Source organism: Palaemon carinicauda, chromosome 1 (assembly GCF_036898095.1).
Source record: "Palaemon carinicauda isolate YSFRI2023 chromosome 1, ASM3689809v2, whole genome shotgun sequence".
NCBI classification, from domain to species: domain Eukaryota; kingdom Metazoa; phylum Arthropoda; class Malacostraca; order Decapoda; family Palaemonidae; genus Palaemon; species Palaemon carinicauda.
This window is the reverse complement of record NC_090725.1, coordinates 253330845-253355330: the sequence shown is the minus strand read 5'-3', so window position 1 is coordinate 253355330 and position 24486 is coordinate 253330845. Positions and strand designations below refer to the sequence as shown.

The window sequence follows — 24486 nt, the reverse complement described above, 5'->3', positions numbered from 1 at the left end:
ATCGTATTTGGTTGTCTTCAGATTTCGCTGTATTTTCGAATTTTCCGGAAAATCCGCGATATGTATATATATATGGGTTATGGGAAAACCCCGCGAAGTGGTGAATCCGCGATTGTCGAACCGCGAAGTAGCGAGGGTTCACTATTCTTTATTTGGGAATGGAGATACAGTGTCGGATTTTTCAGGCCTTTTCGTCTCCCACAAGAATGGAACAAGCTCTGTTAAAAGTCCGTCACTTGCAAGAGAAAAACAGTTGCTCTGTAAGAGTTTGAACGAGCCTCGTGGGAACTCTTTCATCGCTGGAGTAGTTTATCTCTCTGGGGAGACTCAACCTTTGCCCTCTCCAATTTCACCTAAACCATTGGAACAAGGAGAAGGGCTTAGAGAGTATCTCTTTCCCAATCTCCAACTCAGTCTAGACATGTCTGACTTGGTGGGACAGCAACATCAGACTTCGAGAAGGTCTTTCTCTTGCGATCAAGAACCCAAACCATGTGTTGTATTCAGATGCATTGGATTTGGGTTAGGGAGCTCCACTGGACAGTCTGGAATGCTCAGGTCTTTGGTCCACGGATCAGAAGGAACTCCATTTAAGGCAAGTAACATCTCTCTTTTGACGAGATTTGTGCAAGGAGAAATGAATGTCTTGGCGGACTGCCTCAGCGGAAGAGGACAAGTCATCTCCATGGAGTGGACGTTGCACAAGACTGTGTGCGAGAAGCTATGGATGACATGGGGTCAACCCACCATAGATATTTTTGCGACTTCACTGACAAAGGGGCTCTCGACTTACTGCTTTCCAGTTCCAGATCCAGAGGCAGCCCACATAGACGCTTTCCTGCTGGACTGGTCTCACCTGGACGTTTATGCCTTTCCACCTTTCAAGATCCTAAACAAGGTGCTGCAGAAGTTCACCTCTCACGAAGGAACCAGGTTGACGTTGGTTGCTCCACTCTGGCCCGCGAGAGAGTGGTTCACAGAGGTACTTCTATGGCTGGTAGACGTTCCAAGAAGTCTGCCGTTGCGGATGGATCTCTTGCGACAGCCTCACGTAAAGAGATTTCATCAAAGCCTCCCCACGCTTCGTCTAACTGCCTTCAGACTATCGAAAGACTCTCTTGAGCTCGAGGGTTTTCGAAGGAGGCAGCTAGAGCGATCGCGAGGGCTAGAAGATCCTCTACCATCAGGATCTATCAGTCAAAATGGGAGGTATTTAGAGACTGGGGCAAGTCCTCCTCTATTTCCTCTTCCAGTGCCTCTGTAGCGCAGATTGTGGATTTTCTGCTTTATCTGAGAAACGGTCGCTCCCTCTCTGCATCCACCATTAAAGGCTACAGAAGTATGTTAGCTTCTGTTTTCAGGCATAGGGGTTTGGATCTTTCTAATAACAAAGATCTCCAAGACCTGCTTAAGTCTTTCGAGACTTCCAAGGAGCGTCATATTTCGACTCCTGCTTGGAACTTGGACGTGGACCTACAGTTCCTTATGTCAGACAGGTTTGAACCATTAAATTCAGCCTCCCTGAAGGATCTTACCCTCAAGACACGTTTTTTGGTGAGCTTGGCTTCGGCTAAAACGGTTAGTGAGATACATGCTTTTAGCAAGAACATCAGCTTCTCCACTAATAAAGCAGTATGCGCTCTTCAACTTGGTTTTTTGGCCAAGAATGAACTTCCGTCTCGTCCTTGGCCTAAATCATTTGAAATCCCCAGTCTTTCTGAGATTGTGGGGAATGAAGTTGAAAGAGTGCTGTGCCCCGTTAGAGCTCTTAAATTTTATTTATCCAGAACTAAACCGCTACGAGGTTGTTCAGGGGCTTTATGGTGCTCCGTTAAAAAGCCCTCTTTGCCCATGTCTAAGAATGCGTGGTCTTATTTTATTAGACTTTTGATTCGGGAGGCACACACTCATTTAAGTGAGAAGGATCGTAATTTACTTAAGTCAAGGCTCATGAAGTTAGAGCGATAGCAACTTCAGTAGCGTTTAAGCAAAATAGATCCATTAAAAGTATTATGGACGCGACCTTTTTGAGAGGCAAGTCGGTATTCGCTTCATATTACTTGAAAGATGTCCAGACTCTTTATGAGGACTGCTACACACTGGGACCATTCGTAGCAGCGAGTGCAGTAGTGGGTGAAGGCTCTACCACTACATTCCCTTAATCCCAATATCCTTTTAATCTACTCTAGAAATTTTTAATCTTATTTTGGGTTGTACGGGAGACTAAGAAGTCTTTCGCAATCTTTTTGATTTGGCGGGTGGTCAAAATGTTGTTTCTTGAGAGCGCCCAGATTAAGGGTATTGATGAGGTCCTGTTATAGGGTTGTTCGCCCTGGATATAACAGCTCCTGGGAGTCTTTCAGCATCCTGAGAGGATGGCTGGGCTTCGTGAGGAAAGCGGACTAATGAGGCAGAGTAATCATCAGAGTCAGCTTCCTTACCAGGTACCTATACTTAAGTTTGTTTTTATGAAATATTTGTCAAAAACTCTTGAGCATATACGCCTTTATTGTTATAATACTGGTCTCTACCCACCACCATGGGTGTGAATCAGCTATTTATATATTCACCGGCTAAGTTTAATATTTAAAAATGATATTTTCATTATAAAATAAATTTTTGAATATACTTACCCGGTGAATATATAATATTAAAGGCCCTCCCTTCCTCCCCGATAGAGACCCTGCGGACTGAGAAGAACTGGAGTGGTTGAGAAGTATATGCGGTATCTGGCCGATAGTCGGCGCTGGTGGGCACACCCGCAACCTTCATGGCGATCGCTCGCGAGTTTTTTGGAATCTGTCGGGCCGTCGGAGACGTCAGCTATTTATATATTCACCGGGTAAGTATATTCAAAAATTTATTTTAAAATGAAAATATCATTTTTGTTGAATTATCTCTTAATCTGTGGAAGCGATAGGAAGTTAAGTGACAAGGCTAGTGCATTGCATTGATCTCTGAAAATGTTGAAAACTTTTGAGATACCAGTCTCAAGACAGAAATCAAATACTGTATGTTAACAATAGGCTGATAGGAATAAAATTGAATTTGCAATTTTTGAAATTATTTCTGAATAAAGGAACATGTGTTAAAAAATAAGGTACAGTCATACTTCTCGACAAAAGAGTCTGCTTATGAAATTTTCACACTGCGAAACGAGATACAAGGAATTTTATGACTCACATCGCAGAAAATGTTTCGTGCAACGAAAGGAGGTACGGTATGAGAGCCCGACTGTCTCTGATAGTGATTTTAAAATTAGCGCGCCGCCAAACCGTAAACTTGCCACCATCTTCCTGTGCTCCCATTGGTTATCTCCCTACTCAGATGCTAGTTACAGACATAAGATTCTGCTCTCCCATTTGTCAGCATCTACTGTACTGTATCCCATCATTTATCTAACCACTGGCGTTCCTCAGCCATTTTGTTTCGGCAGGGCTATCGTACGCATTGACTTTGTGTTTAAGATTTCATTTTCATTACTATTGTACTGTATCCTGTTGCGATATTACTTTACTATATTAGCCATTAGTTCCAAGAAAGTTGCTGATGTGCAGGGAAAGACAAGGAAGATGCTTCCTATTGAGACAAAGATGGAAATAATCAAGAAATACAAGGCTGGCATGCGGTTAAATGTGATTGTGAAGGAATATGGCCAAAATCCATCTACGGTAGGAACGATCTTGAGTCTTTTCAGGAAAATTTTAAGAAGCAAGCAGAGCTAAGCTTCCTTCAATTGTTTTTTTTTTTTTTTTTTTTTTTTTTTTTAAGAAGCCTTTGGTTCTAGTAGCTCGAAGGAAGCTCAATGTGATCCACAAAGAAAGAAAAGTGGCAGTGATGAAGAACATACGTAATTAAATTTAGAAAATACAAAACGTAAAGTAAAAAATACAAAATTAGAAAAAGGCAAAAAAAAAAAAAGAAATTTAATTTCAAGTTTATTGAATTTAGAAAATACAAAACGTAAAGTAAAAAAATACAAAATTAGAAAAAGGCCAAAAAAAAAAAAAAAGAAATTAAATTTAAGTGTATCGTAAAGTTGTGTTGATATTTTTTGCCATTTATCGATGTGTTTCCTAAAATTAAGTGTTAATGTTTCCTGCCATTAATTAATGTTTTGTAAAGTTAAAGGGTTTGTTTTCTGCCACTTGTTAACGTTTTCTGCCGTTTGTCATCCTCTCTACTGCCCCGCCACTTCGCTCTCGGACGTTTCCTCATTCCAAAGGTAAGGCTCCACATTTTTGTTACTGTATTTTTAGTTAGTTATAATTACAGTACAGGTATACACTTTTTACGGATTACTAATGGTTAGGTTTTTATTGAATGGGCCAAATGGTTGTACTGTACTGTATTTCATTGAGTTTAGTGATGTTTAGCCTTCCTATAAACATTTAATATGGTGTTTTTGTAGGGCTTGGAACGAATTATGCTATTTACATGTAAAAGGTGAATCACAAAAAAAAAAAAATGATGACAGTACAAAGGCCACTATGGAACCAATTAATTTAGTGTTGTGAGGAATTACTTTATAGTTAAGAAGCTTCATTTCTTAATAATTTGCAATATGATTTTTGTTTTTATTATTGAAATATCTATGTTTGGTTCAAGATATTGTAGTAGCATCTTTAAGAATTCTTTTAAAAAACTTCTCATCTGATATTGTAAAACTTACAAGTTAGTATCTGAAAAGGCTAAAAACGTTACAATTTTCTTTTTTGATGTATCATATAATATGTATAATCTTTTGGTGGTATTATAATGTTTACTCTTATTATACTGAATTGCTTTACATGTATCATAGAAAGTTTTGAGATGTACTAATTCTCAGATGAATATCAAATAGTTATTTTATCATATTTATGAACTTTTATATTATTGAGAAAGAATAAAATTATTTTCTTATCTTGTTGCTCTTCCACAGGACAAATGAACATCATGCGTAAATGGTGGGGGTCTGGGGGCCGGATGGGCAGTGTAGGAGACTGCGGGGATCCTGTGAATTCACAGGCAGCCCAAAAGCATCTTGCCCTGGGCCTCATGCATCTGAAGAAGTTGTTCAGTGAATATTCATACCCCACTCATCCATTGTCAGAACCTGAAAAAGAGGATAAACTTTATAATATGCTCCCACTTTTCTGTAAAGTAAGTTGATATATTGTAGTTATACCTTACGCTCATTAACATTAAGTTACCTATGACTAGTTGTCCCTACATGAATACAAACCTTTGTCCTTTAATCAGGAGATTGATTCAAGCACATCTGGAACTTGGCAAGTAAAGCTTATAATGAGGTGTCAGCAGTAGCCGGCAATTTCCAGCTGGGGAGGGGGGAGCCCTTGCTGGTGAACAGAACAATAATTTTGATTCCTATCGCTGAATAACAGAGATGTGCTTTTGGCTTTTCTTGAAACATCGCTTTTAGAATTTTTTTTTTAACTCTTTGACAAGACTCGAGGCTGCGATATTCGCCTATTTCCCTGGGAGGAGTCAATAAACTTTCATAATGTATCTTGTTGCCGTTGACGAAGCTGTGTTATGACTTTGGACTTAATGCTTTGAAGGGGGATAAAACTTCAGCATCTTATGACATTGTCATAGAGTCTTAACTCAAATAGCCGGCTAATATTATGTCCTTGAGTCAGACTTCCCTGTTTGTCCGACCCACTATGAGTTCGAAAAGAAGTCGGTATTTGGAGGAACACGTTCTCCTTCCAGATTGAGAGACCATAGTCCTTCTGTGTATGATGTGCTCACTGGCTAGCGGTACGTCTCGGAGAATGAAGTGTGTCGGAACTCTGAATCATTGTTTGCTGGAGCAGTGCTCCTGATATACGCACACAACAACAGCATGCTCTCACACTAGTATGATTAACATTAGTGTGCCTGTGGTATGCATATCAACAGCGCACCATCACGCTAGTGCACACAGTGACAGAGCTTGGTGCGATCCCATTGATCTGTGTTCTCCCCTAGAGGAGATATTTACTTATGTGTCAAACGCGCACGCATTCGATGATCGCAAAGCTAGTGAGGTTAACTAGCTCACTTATTTGAAGCACTCTCCTTCAGGAGCTAACAATGTTCCATTTCCCCAATTGGACGATTAGTCCTTTAAGACTGATCGATAGCAGTTTCTATGTAAGTCACTTCTACCATGGGGAGAGACACTGTTGCCTAACTATTCATTAAGGACAAAGAAAGAAATGGCAAGATTACATGCTACTTTGCTTTCACCTTAGCTGTTTGTGATCATGCATATTGGGACTGCCTCCATACATGCTTGGGAGGTTGCATCTGTTGGTGATTGCTCACTCCTATGGGATTGCCATTTCACCTGTTCACTCGCTCATTATTTGTTCCGTAACCGAAATACAAACCACGCTATTTACATTGGGTATTACTTTCGGCGTAGCTGAAATGACGAGCCATTAGATTTTAACGAGGGTTTCCTACCCCGCGCTAGTTAGCAGAGGTAGGGGGAGGGGTAGCTTGCTACCCCTCCCTCCCTCACACACCGGTGAAATGTCTCACTTCACTTTTGGCTCGGACAATGGACAGACGTGCCTGTCTTTGTCCTCGCTTGGCATCCATTTTTTGTTTTGTCTTTACTTAATCACTTACTTTTCTTTTACTCAATATATATGTAAAATTTTTTTCGTGTTTATGTATATATTTGAGTATAGAAATCAGTAAGTTTCCTTTCAGAGTTCGTGCTTGTGTGTGTAGTGTACGATATCTCCGTGGAGCCCTCGGCAGTTAGGCCACCACGGTGTAATTTCATGGGTTGCGATCGAGTTTGACTTCGGTCTTTCTCTCTCTCTCTGTTGAGGTCGTTCACCCTTACTACGTTACCTTTACTACGTCTGAGTAGCTTCCTTCTTGTGTGGGTGGGGTTGCTACGCCGTATGTTTTGTCTCAATTAGTTTATGAATCTAATTGTAATGGTTGACTTTTCAGCTTTTTATAGAACGATTCTTTTCGGGGTTTTCGTTCTTTATTTAGTGTTCATTCTTTTTTTAAATTACGCAATTACATAGTTACATAATTATAATTGTTATAATTCTGTGTTTGTTACAGCTCTCCTTCCGTGAGTGTAAGTGGTTGTGAGGTCACGTGCCTGTTGTGTAATTCTTGTGTTCTTTTTCCTCGGGATTTCTCTTTGGAGTCTTCCCGGGGGAATGAATGTTATCTAATGATTTTTGTTTTTATTTTTCACAGTTAACGATCTAGTTCGTTTCTGTAATGTGGCAACGGAGTGATATGTCTTGTTGAGGCCTGGGGATTTGGCTGTTGCTGCCTCTCCTATAGATCTTCGTCAGGGGCGTGTCTCCTTCTGGAAGTACAGTACTCCCGTGACGATTGACAGCTCTCCAGTTCATTTTATAACACTCAGGAGGCTCGCCTCCTTGGGTGGGTAACTTTCCTTCCGAGGGAAGTTTTCCTATTCAGGCTTGGGTTTTTTCCCTTTGGGGGGATCTCCTCTTGCCTTTTTTTCGTTCGACTATGCTCTTGGTGCTGAGTGGTCGCACCTGCAGTTACGCTCAAGGGGCTGGGTAATTGCAGGAGCCCCTCTTCTGAGGATTGCCCTTTTTAGGTCACTGGTTGACACATCTCTTCTACGAAGTGTTTCTCTTTCGTTCGCGAGGGAGTACACTCATAGAGACTCCTCTTCGGAGGACTCTTCTGCTGTTGTTGCTGTTGGCCGCCTTCGCCGTAAGGCTCACCGCGTCGTAAGGGCCTCCCGTCTCCCTATAAGGGTGCTAAGAGGCGCCGTTTTGAATAATCTCCTCCATATGCAGCCTGCAGCTCCTACCTCCTTAGATCTCTCCGGGGATCGATCTCCAACGCCTTCCTGACCTTCCGCCCCTGGTGCAGATGGACAGCATTCTGACCTCGTCATCCGACGGGCAACGGTTCTTTCGGGGCAAAGGGTTGCCTCCCACGGGGGGTACTTCCTTTGCGTGTCAGGGTTCCCCTGCGCGCCCTTCTGCAGTGTTAGCGCACAGGCGCGCTCCTGCTCATCAGCGTTTTCCTGATCGCTAGCGCTCTCCTGTTCGCCAGCGCTCTCCTGTTCGTCAGCGCTCTCCTGATGATCGTCGCCCCACTGCTCGCCAGTGCTCTCCTGAGGACTCCGAACATCCTGCTGTTCCTGTTGTGCGCCCTACGCGCCATTGGTCTCCTGAGCGCTCTAGATCTCCTGCCTGTCAGAGCGCACCTGCGCTTCCAGTTCCTGATACGCACCCTGTGCGCCCACGTTCGCCCGCGCAACCTAGAACTTTGGTTCAGGTCTTGGACAAGGACTCTTCTTCTACGCACAGGATTCCACGCGTCGCCCTTCTGCTCGCCAGTGATCACCAGCTCGCCAGCGACCACAGACGCGTCAACGTTCGCCTGCTCGTCAGCGATCTCCTGCGCGTCAACGATCGCCATCGATCTTCCATACGTGTCAGGTCTCATGGACACCATCAGTAGCGATCTAGCACTCGCCTGCTGTGCTTCACGAACTCCGGTAGCTGAGTCTTGCCGTAGACCTTCCTCCTGCTCGCCAGCGCTCACCTTTACTTCTGTCCTTCTGTGCGCCATCTTCCTTCAATCGCCAGCGCAGATCTGCGCGCCCTTTTCTGCCACGCACCTATGGGCGCCAACAGTTTTTTCTGACCGTCCAGGATCGCCTGATTGACAGCTCGCATTGACGCTCACCTTTCTGATGCACCTGCGCGCCCTCTGATTAGCGCGATGCGCGCTAATCATACCTAGTCTCTTACGCGTCAGCGATCTCCTACGCGCCCGCGCGATTCTTCGCCTGCGCGCTAGCGTTTTGTTAACGTACCACCACTCGCCAATGCGCCGTCGCTTGCCAACGCGCCATCGCTTGCCGACGCGCCATTGCTTGCCTACGCTCCTTCACTCGCCTACGGGCCTTCGCTCGCCTACGGGCCTTCGCTCGCCAAAGACGCGCCATCGCTCGTCAATGCGCCATCGCCCGCCTACGCGCCATTGGTCTATCGACCACCTGCGCACGCCCACGTGCCCGCGCGACCGCACGCCCACGTGCCCGCGTGACCGCACGCCCACGTGCCCGCGAACATGCGCTCCAATGTTCGCCCGCGCGCGAACCGACGGTGTTCCATTGCGCGAGCCGACGGTGTTCCATCGCGCGAGCCGACGGTGTTCCATCGCGCGAGCCGACGGTGTTCCATCGCGCGAGCCGACGGTGTTCCATCGCGCGAGCGCCGGCTCGATTCCTGCAGTAGCCATTACTTGCCTACGGGTCATCGCTCGCCTGTGAACTATCGGATTCTGACCGCCAGCTCTCGCCCTTCCAACCACGCTCGCCCTCCTTCTGCGCTCCCTCTCGCACTTTCGTCTGCGCTCCTGCGTGCCCGCGCACGGGCGCTTCCACGTTCGGCCACACGCGAACCATTGATTTACCATCGCACGAGCGCCAGGGCGATTGCGACCGCGATTCCCGTCGGGGTTTCGCAACACGGCCAGCCTGACGAGTCTTCTGGACCGCGTATTTCCAGAACACGGTCTTCACCCCGTGAACGCAGAGCATGGCACGTGCAAGAGCAGGAAGAATCTTCAGAGAGGTCTGAGCAACTTTCTTCTTTCCAGAACCTGGGTTAGCACTTCCTTCTCGTCATTCCCTGGAAGGGTCATGCCAGGGAGTTTTCCTTTCGAGATTTCTCCGTCGGGCAAGGGGTGACTGGTTTAGCCCTTCCTCTTCTCCATCCCGTGGAAGGGGCTTACCAGGTCCTTTCCCTTCTCGGTTGCGACCCGAGGCTTTGTACAAGGAAGCTCCAGGAAGATCATAGGTACTTTCCTCCTCTCAGGCTCAAGCACCTTTGCGTTCTGTCGCCAAGTTTCGAACTTGCGGGCAAACTCGATGTTGGAGCATCTAGACGCAGTGGCCAAGGGCTTCCCCTCGGGTGTCTCATCCGTGGATGTCGTCAAGCTCAGACACTCTTCCATCCATGGGAAGAGCTTGTTTGAGCCCAAGGACAGAGACACGGACAGCTGTTGTGCGGAGGAAGTCGACTTCCATTTTCACTCCTCCAAGGCGCTTTCTTCCGGACCCTGCAGGCCTCCAACGCCTCTTCTTTCAGCCTCGTCGGCCTAAGTTATCGGACCGGCTACGGCAGCTAAGACAAGGTGTACAATAGCAGTCCCCTCCTGTCAGGGACAGGTAGCACGGGAGGCTCTCCCGGGGAGGCATAATCCTAGAGGGAGCGGCAGAGTTCACGAACTCGAGGATTGGCAACCCCCCCTTGCAGGTCTCACGCTGGGGGGATGCCTAAGGTTACTCGTCCGGATAACAGCTTCCCGATGCTGATTCCTGCACGATCTCCATGATCAGCCACGAATTTTGCGCCTTGCTCTTACCATCTCTCCGTCTCTGTCAGCGAATCCAGTGTCACTGAGCCTCTATGCCATGGGGTCGGCAAGAGTTTTGCCCGTTTGGGCAGAAGGATCCATGCCTTAGGAGAAGGTCCTCCATAGGGTCTTCGACGGCTTCACCCCCCGGCTTCTTCAGTCGATCCTTTCTCATAGGAAAGCATCTGAGACGGGAGTTCCGTCGTCGACCTCTCAGCTCTGATCAAGTTTGTCGAACAAACTTCGTCCAGCGTGGAACAGCAGAGTCGATCAGACTGGTAACGAGGCTGCAGGACTCCTTAGGCCCTGGATCGGAAGGACGGGTACTTCCAGTTTCCATTCCGTCCATCTTCCAGGAAGCTCTTGGAATTCAGCCTAGACTACAGGTGTTCCTGCTTAAGATGTGGTGTGGCGATCCCGCCGCGGCATCGCAGGTTTTTCCCCAGAGAACTCTCCCTGCTTTCCTCATGGCCGCTCAGGAGCAGGCTTCCGCCTCCTTCGCTTTTTTGAGGTCTGGTCAACTCCGGTAGGCTCGGGTCCGACCTTCTTCAACGCTGGGACAAGCTTCCGGGTCTTTACCAAGAGTGAGGGATCATGGTAATTTGCTAGGAGCCTTCTCTACTTCTGCCTCAACATCTGGAGTATCTAGCCATGATATTGAGTCAACGGCCATACCACGTTGAAAACGCCGCTTCTCGTCCGATCAGCGAAGTTAAGCAACGTTGGGTCTGGTCAGTACTTGGATGGGTGACCGCCTGGGAATACCAGATGTTGTTGCCTCCTTCTCCGAGTTGACTGTGGCAAGGCTGAGGAGAGTCGCAGTACCTGTTCTCAGTCAAGAAGAGCTTTCAGCCCTACCTTGGAACGTTTCCTGGGTCTCTTTTCCTCATTGACCCGTCTAAAGTCCCGAACGGTCGCCTCAGGATAAGTTCCCTGTGAGGCGGCCCAAGTTCCGGTGGTATCAAAGCAACGATTAACCGGACTTTCTGGCCCCTATGGGACCAGCGGAATGTTTAGATCTGCAATGGGGGTTGACCTATGGAACCTCTTGATGGGAGTGGATATTCTCGTCCTTTCCCCACATTTTGATGCTGTTCTCTGACTCGTCAAAGAAAAGGGGGGGGGGGCATGTTCCGGTTCAGGCCTATGGGCAGGACCTGAAGGATACCTCCCCATCATTCAGGCAGGCTTAGGGGCCGTAGTCTGGCCCCTCTACAGATCCTACAGTTCCTGCCGAGTCGCTCCGTGCGCGACGTCTTCATGGTACTGGCGTATTCCAACCAGCAGGGGACGCATTTTCATACCTTCGCATTTTGCAGTAGAGATACTGAGATGATCCGAGGTCCTCTCAATACCACTATCGGCTCGCTCATTCCGGGCAGAGGAATGTTCTCTCCAACTATCTGAGCAGAGCCTCACAGATAGAGAGTACCTGGGGGTCTTTGGCCTATAGTAACCAGCAAGTCCTGGCCTGGGGGACCTGATCGCGACAGCCTGGAACTACAAGCTTCCGCTGTCCTTCCCCCCAGTCTCAGACCCCAAGACTCTTTGGCAAGATGCTTTCCGGTGACGGTGGGACAATTGTTGTCTGTTGAGAATGGGTCTCAACAAGACCAGGTTGTCTGTCAACCTTTCGATGGCCCTTAGAGCTCCACTGTGACTATACGCAGAACGGTTTCCGGACCCTCTGCTTCCCCTGACGGAACTCCCGGGAGAGCTTCTTCCACGGCACAGGCTACTCAAACAACCACACTACAACATCTTTCACGAGCCATTGCATCGCTTCGGCTTCACGCCTGGAGACACTACGCCGCCTCCTCAAGAAGAGACAACCCGCTACAGTCACGGAGCGGAGGCCGCGTCACCTGCGATAGTCATCCGCAGGGGTCTACCAGGTGAAGTGGAGAGTCTTCTGTGGTTGGTGTCGTGGGAGAGATACCTCTTCCCTTGAGGCCTCTTCTCCAGCAATAACGGAGTTATTGCTTTTCGGCGGGAGGAAACTTTTCCGCTCTCGGCAGTGAAGCCTATCGCTCAGCCTTTCCCTGGCCTTCAGGCTGAAAGGAATAGACTTTTTCCTTCCCGCTGGACCTTTCTTCGCTCATGCGAAGCTGCGAACGTCCCTGCCCCCAGTCGGAGTGAGACCTCCTCCATGGAGCATGGTTCGGACTCTTTAGTCCCTTAAGAGATCTTCTCAAGAACCATTACGTCAGGCCTCTGATCGTATTCTGTCTTGAGGGACGGTGCTCCTGCTCAATCTGGCCTCGGCCAGTGTGTAAGCAATCTAAATGGTCTCGTACGACTGCGTCCTTTCAAGAGAATAGGGGAAGGCAACATTCAGGTTCGCTCCTGAGTTGTTTTCTAGACTCAGAGTCTTGGAGTCCCGGATCTTCGGTTCGACTCCTTCAAGATTTCAAGTCTCCATTCTGTATCAGATGACCCAAACCTTCTCCTTGCCAGTAAAGGAATCGAGGGGTTATCGTTGAGAACAGCTGCAGTTTGTCCTCACGTGCAGCCTAGTTGGGAGCACAGGGAGGACACAGGGGAGAGTTACAGCATACCTCTTCAGCTCAGACTCAAGGACATTCATCTCGACCTGAATCCAGACCCTCCCCCGTCACGTCGCCCTACAGCACGATGTCGGATACATCTCGACGTCCCTCGCCTTCGAGTAGAACTACTCTGTGACGCAGGTGCTACAAGCTGGAGTCTGGAAGCGTCTAATGACCTTCGCAGCCCGCTTCCTGCAGGACGTGACCCACAGGAGTATCAATACGTTTCTATCGCTCTCTGGTGGCTACACAACAGCTGGTCTAACGTCAGGCTCCTTTTTGGACAGGTAGCAGAAGGTTGAGGGCATTGTTATCAGGTTTTAGTCTGCATGAACGAAAGAAGTATGTCTGGCCCCTACTTCTTTCTTCATAATCCCCTCTACTGGGGAAGCAGCATCCTGGTCTCTGCATAGCTGACCTCAAACCTCTGCAGGTAAACCATGCTTCCTTGTGTTCCGAGTATTGAGTCAATACTGTCGCATCCCCCATACCCTGACGAGGTGGTATTGGGAGCGTCCTAACCCAGAGTTCTTTCTGGAACTCCAGGTCAACTGCCTAGGACGGGTCACACTTTCTTCCTTCACACACAAGCTTATGTAGGCCACACGTTTCCTTGTGGAGCAAGGAACTTGTGAGGTGCAGGGATTCCTTTTCTCGAGTGCGACTCACTCGGATTCTGAGTCCCCAGGTAAAACCAAAGCCAGTATGGCTGGCGACTTTCCACCCTTCGTAAGGGGTAAGTCACCCAATGTAAATAGCGTGGTTTGTATTTCGGTTACGGAACAAATGACAAATTCGGAGATAATTTGTATTTTTCCTAACCATACAAACCTTAGCTATTTACACATATTTGCCCACCAGCCCTGTCCCCCAAGTCAAGTCCTACCTCTAAGTGAAGTGAGACATTTCACCGGTGTGTGAGGGAGGGAGGGGTAGCAAGCTACCCCTCCCCCTACCCCTGCTAACTAGCGTGGGGTAGGAAACCCTCGTTAAAATCTAATGGCTCGTCATTTCAGCTACGCCGAAAGTAATACCCAATGTAAATAGCCAAGGTTTGTATGGTTAGGAAAAATACAAATTATCTCCGAATTTGTCATATTACAGTATTATTATTGTTAAAAGCAGAGCTTCAACCCTAGTTAGAAATGCAGGATGCTATAAGCCCAAGGGCTCCAACAGGGAAAAATAGCCCAGTGAGGAAAGATTTAAGGAAATAGATAAACTAGAAAAGAAGTAATGAACAATCAAATAACATATTTTAAAAACAAACAACATTAAATAAGATCTTTCATAGAGATATAAGCTATAAAAACTTTAAAAAAAACAAGAGGAAGAGAAAGAAGCTAGAATAGCATGCCTGAATGTACCCTCAAGCAAGAGAACTCTTAACTCAAAACAGTGGAATACCATGGTACAGAGGTTATGACACTGTACCATGGAGAAGTGTCCTTCTCTTAGAAGAGCTGCTTGTCATAGCTAAAGTGTCTCTTCTACCCTCTTGGCGGTGTATATTAGGAGTGAGTACCCTGCTTCTCATAAGTCCTGCTATGAATGTGGATGCTATGAGATTCAGGTAATAAATGTTTTTGACAGGCATAACAACTTCTATTTGTGTTCGATCTACCAGACTCCAGACATTGATGATTCTATCTTCAATTGTCTTTTTACCATTATGGCTAAGATACAAGATGATAGAAAGGCCTCTTTTGTCTTTATTGGTGATTTCAATGCTTACCATAGGAAGTGGTTATATTCTGTTTCTTCTACCGATTGCCATGGATTAAGAGCTTTAGACTTTGCCTCTGGATCAGGCTGTGAGCAAATCATAAGTGAATCTACTCACAGGTCTGGTAACTGCTTGGACCTCGTATACACTGACTCCCCTGGCGTTATAACAAGTAAGGTTAGTTCTCCAGTCGGGACATCTGATCATGCCTTGATTTCATTAGTAGTGAAGACTGAGCAGCCTGTCCCAGATGCATCATACTCATGCAAGATTTATATGAAATCTCAAGCAGACTTGAGTGGGGTTTTGCATGATCTTTTGGGTTTGAATTGGTCACAATTGTAAAGTAGTGTTGATCCTGTTGTCCCTTTGAATGAGAATCTAGTCAACATAATTGATAGGCATATCCCTTGTGTGCTAAGGTACCGAGTGAAGGACAAATTGTCATTCAATGATGATTATAGACATGCTTATTTGGAGAAGTAGGAGGCCTATCATCTTTGGAAGGGTTTTTGCTTCAACTGATAAGGAATACAATCTAACCATAAAAGAAACCCTTTCTAGTACAACTCAGGAATATAAGTGGTGGACTACCCTCAAATCTGCACTCTTTGGTGTAGATGCAACAGTTCCTCCTTTACTCAAACCAGAGGGCTCTGTTACTCACTGTCCAAAGGAAAAGGCAACCCTTTTGCTGATGTGTTTGACAGTAAACTTAGTAATGATAAATTCAAACTTCCTCATTCCTGTTTTCCTGAGGCTAAACTAACTAGTTTAGCTTTTCGATCTCGTGAAATTAAAGCTCTGTTGATGGACCTTGATGCTTATGGAGGTGTAGACCCAAATGGTATTTTTCCTTTGTTTTTTTATAGACTGCAGATTTCTTAACTCCAAAGTTATCTGCTCTTTTGCGCAAGTTAGCAAGAAGTGGAGCTTTTAGCTTTTAACAATTATTGAAGAATTGGTAATGTTACTCCACTATGTAAATGTATTTGTGATAGCTCAAGTCCAACTGATTACTGCCCAATTTCCATAACTCCCATATTATCTAAAGTTTTTAACGTCTTTTGGCAAAACGTCATAAAGGCGTTGGAGCATGTGATGCCCTTCTTACAATCTCCAATGCTGTACAGATATCCCTTGATTGTGGTCAGGAAGTTGGTATGATTGACCTTGATTTTAGTGCAGCCTTTGACCGTGTTAATCATGAGGCGCTTGTTTTCAAACTCAATCAATTGGGAGTGGGTGGGTTGTCTCTTAGCCTTATTATTGAATTCTTGAGTAATAGATCTCAAATAGCTGTTGTTGATGGGCACTAAAGTGAGTATACGAATGTGATATTTGGTGTTCCACAGGGTAGTTTTCTTGGCCCATTACTTTTGGTTTGGCTTAGAAAACAAGGTTGTTGCATATGCTACTCTCTTTGGAGTGGGTGGGTTGTCTCTTAGCCTTATTATTGAATTCTTGAGTAATAGATCTCAAATAGCTGTTGTTGATGGGCACTAAAGTGAGTATACGAATGTGATATTTGGTGTTCCACAGGGTAGTGTTCTTGGCCCATTACTTTTGGTTTGGCTTAGAAAACAAGGTTGTTGCATATGCTACTCTCTTTGCATCAATTCCATCTCCTGAATGTAGATCCAGGGTTGCTAAATCCCTTAATAGAGATCTAGCTAAAGTTATTGCATGGTGCAAATTATGGGGTATAAAGTTGAATCCTAACAAAACTCAAAGTATGATTGTAAGTAGGTCAAAGATAGAGGCTTCTCATCATCCGGCTCTCAGCATTGATAATGTTTCTTAAACTTTGAGTGATTCTTTTCAAATTTTAAGTGTGATTCTCGACAGCTAATTTACTTTTGAAAAACACAAGGTCTGTGTCTCCTTCAATCGCCAAAAAATTGGCTTTTGTTCCGTAACCGAAATACAAACCACGCTATTTACATAGGGTATTACTTTCGGCGTAGCTGAATGACGAGCCATTAGATTTTTATCGAGGGTTAACTACCCTCTCGCTAGTTAGCGAGGGGGGGGAGGGGGTAGCTAGCTACCCCTCCCCCTCATACACCGGTGAACTGATTCACTTCACTTTTGGCTCAGGTGATGATCAGACGTGTCTGTCTCACCCTCGCATTTTTGACAGCCTTAATTTTTTTGCTTTTTCTTACAGCTCGTGTGTTTGGAAGCTGGCCTCTCTCTATCATGCGGAAGTGCCCCGGACTACCCGACCACCCTTGTGGGACGTTCATGTCGGCGGTCGAGACGGACCCTCACCCCTTGTGTCCGTACTGCAGAGGTCAACGGTGTGATAGGGATAAAACTAGTGAACCCTCGCTACTTCGCGGTTCGACCATCGCGGATTCACCACTTCGCGGATTTTTTCCATAACCCATATATATACAGTAATATATATATATATATGTATGCATGTATTTATGTATATATGTAGGTATGTATATGTGTATACATATAAATATATATATATATATATATATATACACACACACACACACACACACACATATATATATATATATATATATATATATATATATATATATATATCTATCTAAAGTAGGAAGATGTGATGTAGTTCTAAGGGAAAAGTATGGGAAATATGTCTGGGTAATAAGCAAAGCTCTACCTCCAGTTTGTTTCTACATTATGATCAGAGATAAATGTAAACAAAACATTGGTTGCCATTTTTTATCGTGCTTTTTAGCATGTTTAGGAAATGCATGATATAAAATCACCTTTAATATTTGTGCCTGTTTTAGTTTTAGGGTACTGTAGTACATGCATTAAGTGTTCTGTACATTAAAGGGTAGTTTTTTAACAGTACTACGTACAAGGGAAGGTTTTAAAAGTCTGAATATACATGTTGAATAAATAGGTAAATATGGTGTCACTACTTCGCGGATTTTCACCTATCGCGGCCGCGACTGGAACCTATCTACCGCGATAAACGAGGGTTCACTGTAGTGAGTGTAGGGATTGGTCTACCTCCCAGTGGGAGAGGTTTTCCCGGCGACGTAAGAAGTCTAAGAGTGACCTTTCTCCTTCAAGGGCTTCCTTGAAGAAGGAAGGTTCCAAAGACACTTCTTCTGTTTCCCGAACCTCCTCCGAAGCTCCCACTCGATTGGTCTCTCGTGAGAGGCCGTCGAGTGGTAGCGTAGGCCTTTCTTTTGTTGACCAACCTCGGGGTTCGGGAGAGGGAGTTGCCTCCCATAGCGAGGCAGCTCCTCCTCCTCCTCCGGGGGAGGATATTGATATTTATTACTCTGTTGCTAATAATGATTTTTTGCAGCTTTGGGCTTCCTTGGGGCTTAAGGGCTCGCCCTCCAGGGAAGCCCTGTTTGACCTGATCCAGTTGGGTGCAGCTGTCAAACAGTCGCCGGTAATAGCAGAGGTAGATCCTCTGTCTATTGTCGACGTTGTGGCAGAGGCTTCCGACGGGTCGGATCAAACCCCTGCTGTTGTTGCGGATGTTGCTGAAGGCTCAGTTCCCCCTCTGAACATCCTTCGAGGGAGGAGCTGGGTCCAACGGTCTCTCCTGCGGGTGATTCTCTCCCTCAGGGGAGTTCACTGACAGAGACTCCTCTTCGGAGGACTGACGATGGTGTTGCTGCCCCTCGAGGTCGTCTTCGCCGTAAGGCTCGCCCTCCTCTTCGCCGTAGAGGCCTTCCTTCTCCTTACAAGGGAGTTAGGAGGCGCCTCTTCGGTTCATCACCATCGACGTCCCCCGCAGAGGATCCTCCTCGACGTGTGCAGACCGTTGCAGCTGCATCGCTAGACCTCTCAGCAGATCGTTCGCGATCTCCTACGCCTGCCAGACCTGCTAGTCTTCCTTCTCCGTTCCTGGACGCAGATGCGCAGTGGGTGCCATCACACCCCGTTATCCAACGGGCACTGGTCCCTTCGAGGCAAAAGGGCTTATCTCACAATGTGAGTAAGTCCCTTAAGTGCCAGATTTTACCTGCGCCCCCACGATATCCTGCGCACTCATGCGCATTAGCGCGCAAGCGCTCTCCTGCTGTAGCTGTGGACCAGATTTCTTTGGACTCAACGCGCCAGCGATCTCCTGTAGCTGAGTCATCTCGCCGTAGATCTCCTGCTCGTCAGGGATCTCCTGTGCGCCAGCGCTCTCCTGCTCGCCAGCGCACATCTGCACGCCCTGTTCCTGCTGCGTGCCTTGCGTGCCCACGTTCTCCTGAGCGCCCACGATCGCCTACTCGCCAGCGCACATCTGCGCGACCTGTTCCTGATGTGCGCCATGCGCGCCAACATTCGCCTGCGCGCCCACGATCTCCGGATCTGGGCGCAGGCAAGGAAATTATTCCTTTGCCTCCTCGCCGACGATCTCCTGCGCGCTCTCAGAACTCGCCCACGCGCCAGCCATCGCCTGCGCTAGACTCGTACGAGTCTCTGCGCGCCCACGACCGTCCGCCTTTGCGCGCCACTACACCCATGTGCACTTTCACCTAGGCGCCCGCGGGCCCGCGCGCTCACTCGCCAGCGCGAAAGCGCGCCCACTCGCCCGCGCACCCTTGTCCACGCGCACTCGCGCGCATGTGCGCCAATGTTCGCCTGCGCGCGAACCCTCGATTTTACCATCGCGCGAGCGCCAGCGCGATCTCGACCGCGATTCCCGCCGGGTTTCGCAGCACGGGCAACCTTGCGAGTCTTCGGGAGCGCGTACTTCCAGATCATCATCTTCACGATCTCCACCCCGTAAGCGCAGAACAGCGCACTTGCAGGAGGAGGAAGAATCTTCAAAGAGGTCTAGGCAACACTCTTCTTCTTCTTTTCAGGCAGGCCCTGTGGTGTGTACTCCTAAGGATCGCCCGATCCCCTTCCCTCCAGCGTGAGTCGCTGACACTGCGTCTGTCTGCCGTCAGCCTTGGTTTGGGTCCCTGATCAAAGCGGTCGTCCAGGCTGTTAAGCTAGCCCTCGCTGATCTGGGCCTCAAACCAACGGCAGCCTCGTCTCCGCTGAAGAGAAGGAGAGGAGTAGACTTCGTGGTGACTTCTCCTAGGGTTAAACTGGCTCCCAAGAAGTCCGTCAGGAAGGCCCCTTCCCCCTCTCAGACGTTTTCTCCTTCTCCTGTGGACGAAGCCTTTCCGTCCTCAGGAGAGTCCAGCGAGGTGAGACATTCTCCCACGGCACCAATGGGAGGAACTCCACCTCGAGTAGGAGAATCGTCTCGTGTGGGGGCAGAGAGGAGCCCTCAGACTTCTTTACTGGAGTCCTGTATCTCTCCTAGGAGGGAGCCCAAGGACTTGAAGACCGTCCCAAAGTCTTCATCCCGGATTCGACCAGAGCCAGCAAGACCCCAGGAGAACGTCCACGTGTCCCCCCAAGTAGAGCAGCTGGGGACAGGAGACTTTGCTGCCAGTCCACAACGAGGAGAGCTGCATGAGTCGGAGCATGCCTTCTGGCAGGTCCTGAATCTGATGAGGCAACTCAACAGGTTCGAGGATCCGGAGACCGCCCCTCACGAAAGCAAGGATACGGTCCTGGACCAAGTCTACGGCACTCAAAAACCTCCGAAGGCCAGTGCGGCTCTGCCCTGGTCCCAGGGGGTAAAGAGCGCCAGAGACAAGGTTGAGAGCCAGCTCTCTGAACTCGTCTCCTGCATGCAAAACCATTTTAGAAAAACTTGATGTGGTTCATAACATGGCTTTGAGAATTTGCACAGGTGCGTATAGGACATCACCTGTAGATAGTTTATACGTGGATTCAGGGATTTCTTCCCTTTTTATTCGTCTGGAAGAGTTGGGTTTGAGGTATATGTTTCGTGTTCTTACCTCAAAACTCAACCCAAATTTTAAGTTCGTAAAGCTACTCGTTGATAGAGCACCAACTAGGACTAGGTTGCCCAAACCACTAGAAGTAAGACTAGAAGCCTCAGCTATTGACATGTGATTACTTCCCCCTGCAGTGGCAGAAATTACCCCATCAAAATATCCACCTTGGAATAGGCCTAAGATAGAGATTTGTCCGGTTATGGATAGTAAAAGGAACACCTCAGATGAACAGTTAAGGGCTAGTTTTCTATCTCATGCTTCTGAGCATGATGATGCTTATCACATTTATACAGATTGTTCCAAGAGTTCTGATGGTGTGGGTTGCTCTGTAGTGACAACTGAAAATATAATTAAAAAATGTCTTCCGTCAAGTTCCTCAATTTTTACGGCAGAACTTTTGGCAGTTTTGACAGCTTTGAAATTAATTTTTTTATAATAATTTTTCTAATACAATTTTTACCATTTTTACCAACTCATTGAGTGTTTTATTAGCATTAAGAAGTTAGTCTCTTGTCATCATTTGGTGCAAGAGATACAGGATTGGTTTTATATTTTAGTAAATAGAAAGCATTTTAAGATTAAGTTTTGCTGGGTTCCGTCCCATGTTGGAATTGTCAGAAATGAGCTAGCCAACATTGTAGCTAAGGCTGCAACTAGGCTTAATCACTTTTCCAGTATGGGTGTCCCAGTTTCCAATTTTAAAAGTAGTATTAGGTTTTATTGTAGAGACCATTGGCAGGCCCAGTGGTCTAATTTAAATAATAATTTTAAATTAAAGTCAATCAGGCCTTTCCTAACTCATACGGACTTACAACTTGCCTTTCTCCAGTTGGAATTGAGACCTTCCTCTCGGAACATGGTTCAAATTTCTCCAATCTCTAAAGAGACCTCCTTATGTTCCATTTCACCAGGCAACAAATTTTCTCCTGATTTAAAAAGACAATGTTCCTACAAACTCTGACAGCAACCATGCGAGTCAAGGAACTTCATGGTCTCTCTTTCGAGATTGCCCATTAATGAGAAGGGCGAAAGACAATGTTCAGTTTCGTCCCTGAGTATGTCGCCAGACACAGTCTCCAGAGGTGACGGATCCTACACAAGTCTACACTCGGTAACGGACGATCCAGATCATCCGTCACTGTACTCAGGATAAGGTATGAGACTTTACGTAAAGAAAACGGCAACAGCCCACCCGGGTCCCTTCTCTTGTCAAAAACACTGGGAGAGACTAGAGGAGGATCACAGAAACATCATGTTGACATGATGACTGAGTGTCAGGGGCATAGCTATGCCCCTGGCCCTTCTTAGCAGATTACTCTGTGACGCAGGTTTTACAAGAAAGGATGTGAATGCTCCAGGCGACTTTCACAACCTTTCTCCTGCAAGACATAACCCACAGGAACTCGATACGATCTCTTATCGGTCCGATGTTTGCTGCACAACAGCTGGTTGTATACCTCAAGCTCCTTATTGGACAAGTAGCAGAAGGTTATGGGCACTGTTCCCCGGTTTTAGTCTTCGTGAATGAAAAGATTTGACTGGCTCTTATTCTTTTCTTCATCCTACCCTCTCGTGGGGAAAGCAGCATCCTGGGTTCTCTGCATAAGCTGACCTCAAACCACTGCAGGTAAACCATGCTCCTTTGTGTACCTAGTATTAAGCTAATACTGTTGCATCCCCATACCCTGGGGAGGTGGTATTGGGAGTCTTGGTTACATCAGGTTCTTCCTACATAGATTCTGAATAACTTACCCTAGACAGTCACACTTCTGCATGTCTCAACACACAGCTTGCGTAGGCCGCGGACCTTGCGTATCAAGGTTTTAGCGAGGGCAGTGTCTTCTTATTTTTTAGTACTAACATACTCAGATAAGGAGTCCCCGGGCAAAGCCAAAAGCCAGATTGGCAGGGACGTCCACCCATCCTAATTCGTGAGCCACCCCTAATTAATAGCATGGTTTGTATTCCAGTTACGGAACAAAGGACAAATTCGTAGATAATTTGTATTTTTCCTAACTATACAAACTTTAGATATTTATACAGAGTTGCCCGCCAACCCTATACCCCGTGAAGTCCTACCTCCAAGTAAAGTGACTAAATCACAGGTGTGTGATCGGGAGTGGTAGCAAGCTACCCCCCCTACCCTCGCTAACTAGCGGTGTGGGTAGTTAACCCTCGCTAAATTTTAATGGCTCGTCATTTCAGCTCCGCCGAAAGTATAACCCCTAATAAATAGCTAAGGTTTGTATAGTTAGGAAAAATACAAATTATCTACGAATTTGTCATTTTACTTTTATTTATATACTTATATTCTATACCAAAAGATATATATGCGCTGAATGGCCTTGCGGCTCTGGCGTTTGGCTTCGGGCCAAAAATTTCATAAGTCAATCCATCAATCAGAAGACAGGATGAATTCCAAAAATTTCAAATACCAAACAAAATCTTTTCCAGAAGGCATGAAAGTCATTGAAATAATCTGTCCTAGATACTCAGAAGTGACGCAATATTAAATGTATTGTAAGCATTAATAGAGTTTTATTATACTCTATTTAAATGCTGTACATTATTAAAATGAAAATAATGATTAAATGAAATGAATTACAGTAAACTCTAAATTTGCTTTATCCGTAATGAAAAAAAGTTGATGGCCTAAGGAATGAAAAGAAGAGAGGTGAACTCATTCTGGGCATGTTTGAAACGGTAGCCATAGAAACATTATCACTTGGATACCACACTCATATTTTTCTGTTACTTCACCTAATTTTTCAAGTTCTCTCAGTGGTTCTAATTATTTTCTTTGTTTGTTGGCTTTTATCTCAACCTTCTTGGGATTTAGGGTGACTTTTGCACTAATTTTTTTTTTAGATTTACAAAAAAAAAAAAAAAAACTTTAGTACGGATATGCATTCAGCAAGGGTCTCAATGAGGCTGAGATACTTTGCTTTGTTTTCACCCATTTCTTGGTGCATGCTGGCTTATACAATTTCTAGCAAGCTCGAAGAAAAGCAAGTATGCTATGAATATCAAGACTATATTTTCTCATAAAAATGTAGCATATACTAAATTTACCAAATTCCTTTCCACATCTCATGTATAGAAAGTTTCTTTACCTAAGTAAGAATTAAAGTGAATATTTCATCAAAGTTTTTAGGATTATGCTACCTGGGCCTGTGTCTTATACTGGTGGGTTTGATGATCAATTTGACTGGCTCTAATTCCCATTGTAGCTTCCAAGAAGAACGAGCATGCAGTAGATGAGATAACAATAGCTGTCATATCAGATCGCTCCTCATCAGTAATAAAATCAGAAGATTCTGAACTAATTGAACCCATTTCAAAGCATTTCATTGGGAGGTCTGATATCATCTGATGGATTCAGCTTTTGTATACTAAATGAAATGCCTTATTTATAGGCAGGGGTTTATAACCAGGCTATCAATTGCTCATGGTGTGCCCTTTCTATTTCTCCACCTTAAAGCCTCTTTATCTCAAAAGTTATACCATTCTTTTGTACTTTAACCACTTTATGTGAGCAACCTAAAGTAGACAACAGTGTGTTGACATTCAGTAGTTCAAACATGTTTCTTTTTGTAAAACCAAACTTCTCACTATAAACATTTGATAATGAGTGTGACCTGTTGCTAAGGGATATTGAGTTTTACAGGTTATCTGATTGAAGTGAGAGGTTGTCAACATCTTGAGCAGAATTCAGAATTTATTCTTCTGGTGTACAATCAATTTCAGAATGGTTGTAGCTGAGAAAAGCCTTTGGAAAGAACTTATTCCAGTTTTCAGACTTATCAATTATAGGACCAGTCATTTACCAATTGTGCAATTTGTCATTTCTATTGCCCATTCATCATCATCATCATCATTTGCCTATTTATGCAAAGGGCCTCATAACTGGAATGATTAGAAAGGGTTGTCTTTATGAAAAATGTTGTAGTTTTCCATGAATACCCTGAATTCGTATAAAATTAACTTGGAGCTATTATCAGTCAGTATTCTGGCTGGTATCCCTTGG

At 45.8% G+C, this 24486-nt stretch overlaps 1 protein-coding gene and 1 non-coding gene across 5 annotated transcripts in view; both read left to right on the top strand.

The window, feature by feature from the left end:
- The window catches only part of bchs (WD repeat and FYVE domain containing 3 bchs), a 748678-nt gene that overhangs the window by 55963 nt on the left and 668229 nt on the right, over positions 1-24486 (top strand). For all 4 annotated transcript variants that reach the window (XM_068389148.1, XM_068389155.1, XM_068389143.1 and 1 more), the window contains exon 2: positions 4922-5142. In XM_068389148.1, the coding sequence (XP_068245249.1) occupies positions 4927-5142 (216 nt within the window). In that variant the 5' untranslated portion in view covers positions 4922-4926. The remainder of the gene's footprint in view (positions 1-4921; positions 5143-24486) is intronic.
- On the top strand, positions 11039-11157 carry LOC137659244 (5S ribosomal RNA). Its single transcript, XR_011047469.1, has one exon. It is a non-coding gene; the product is annotated as a 5S ribosomal RNA (ribosomal RNA).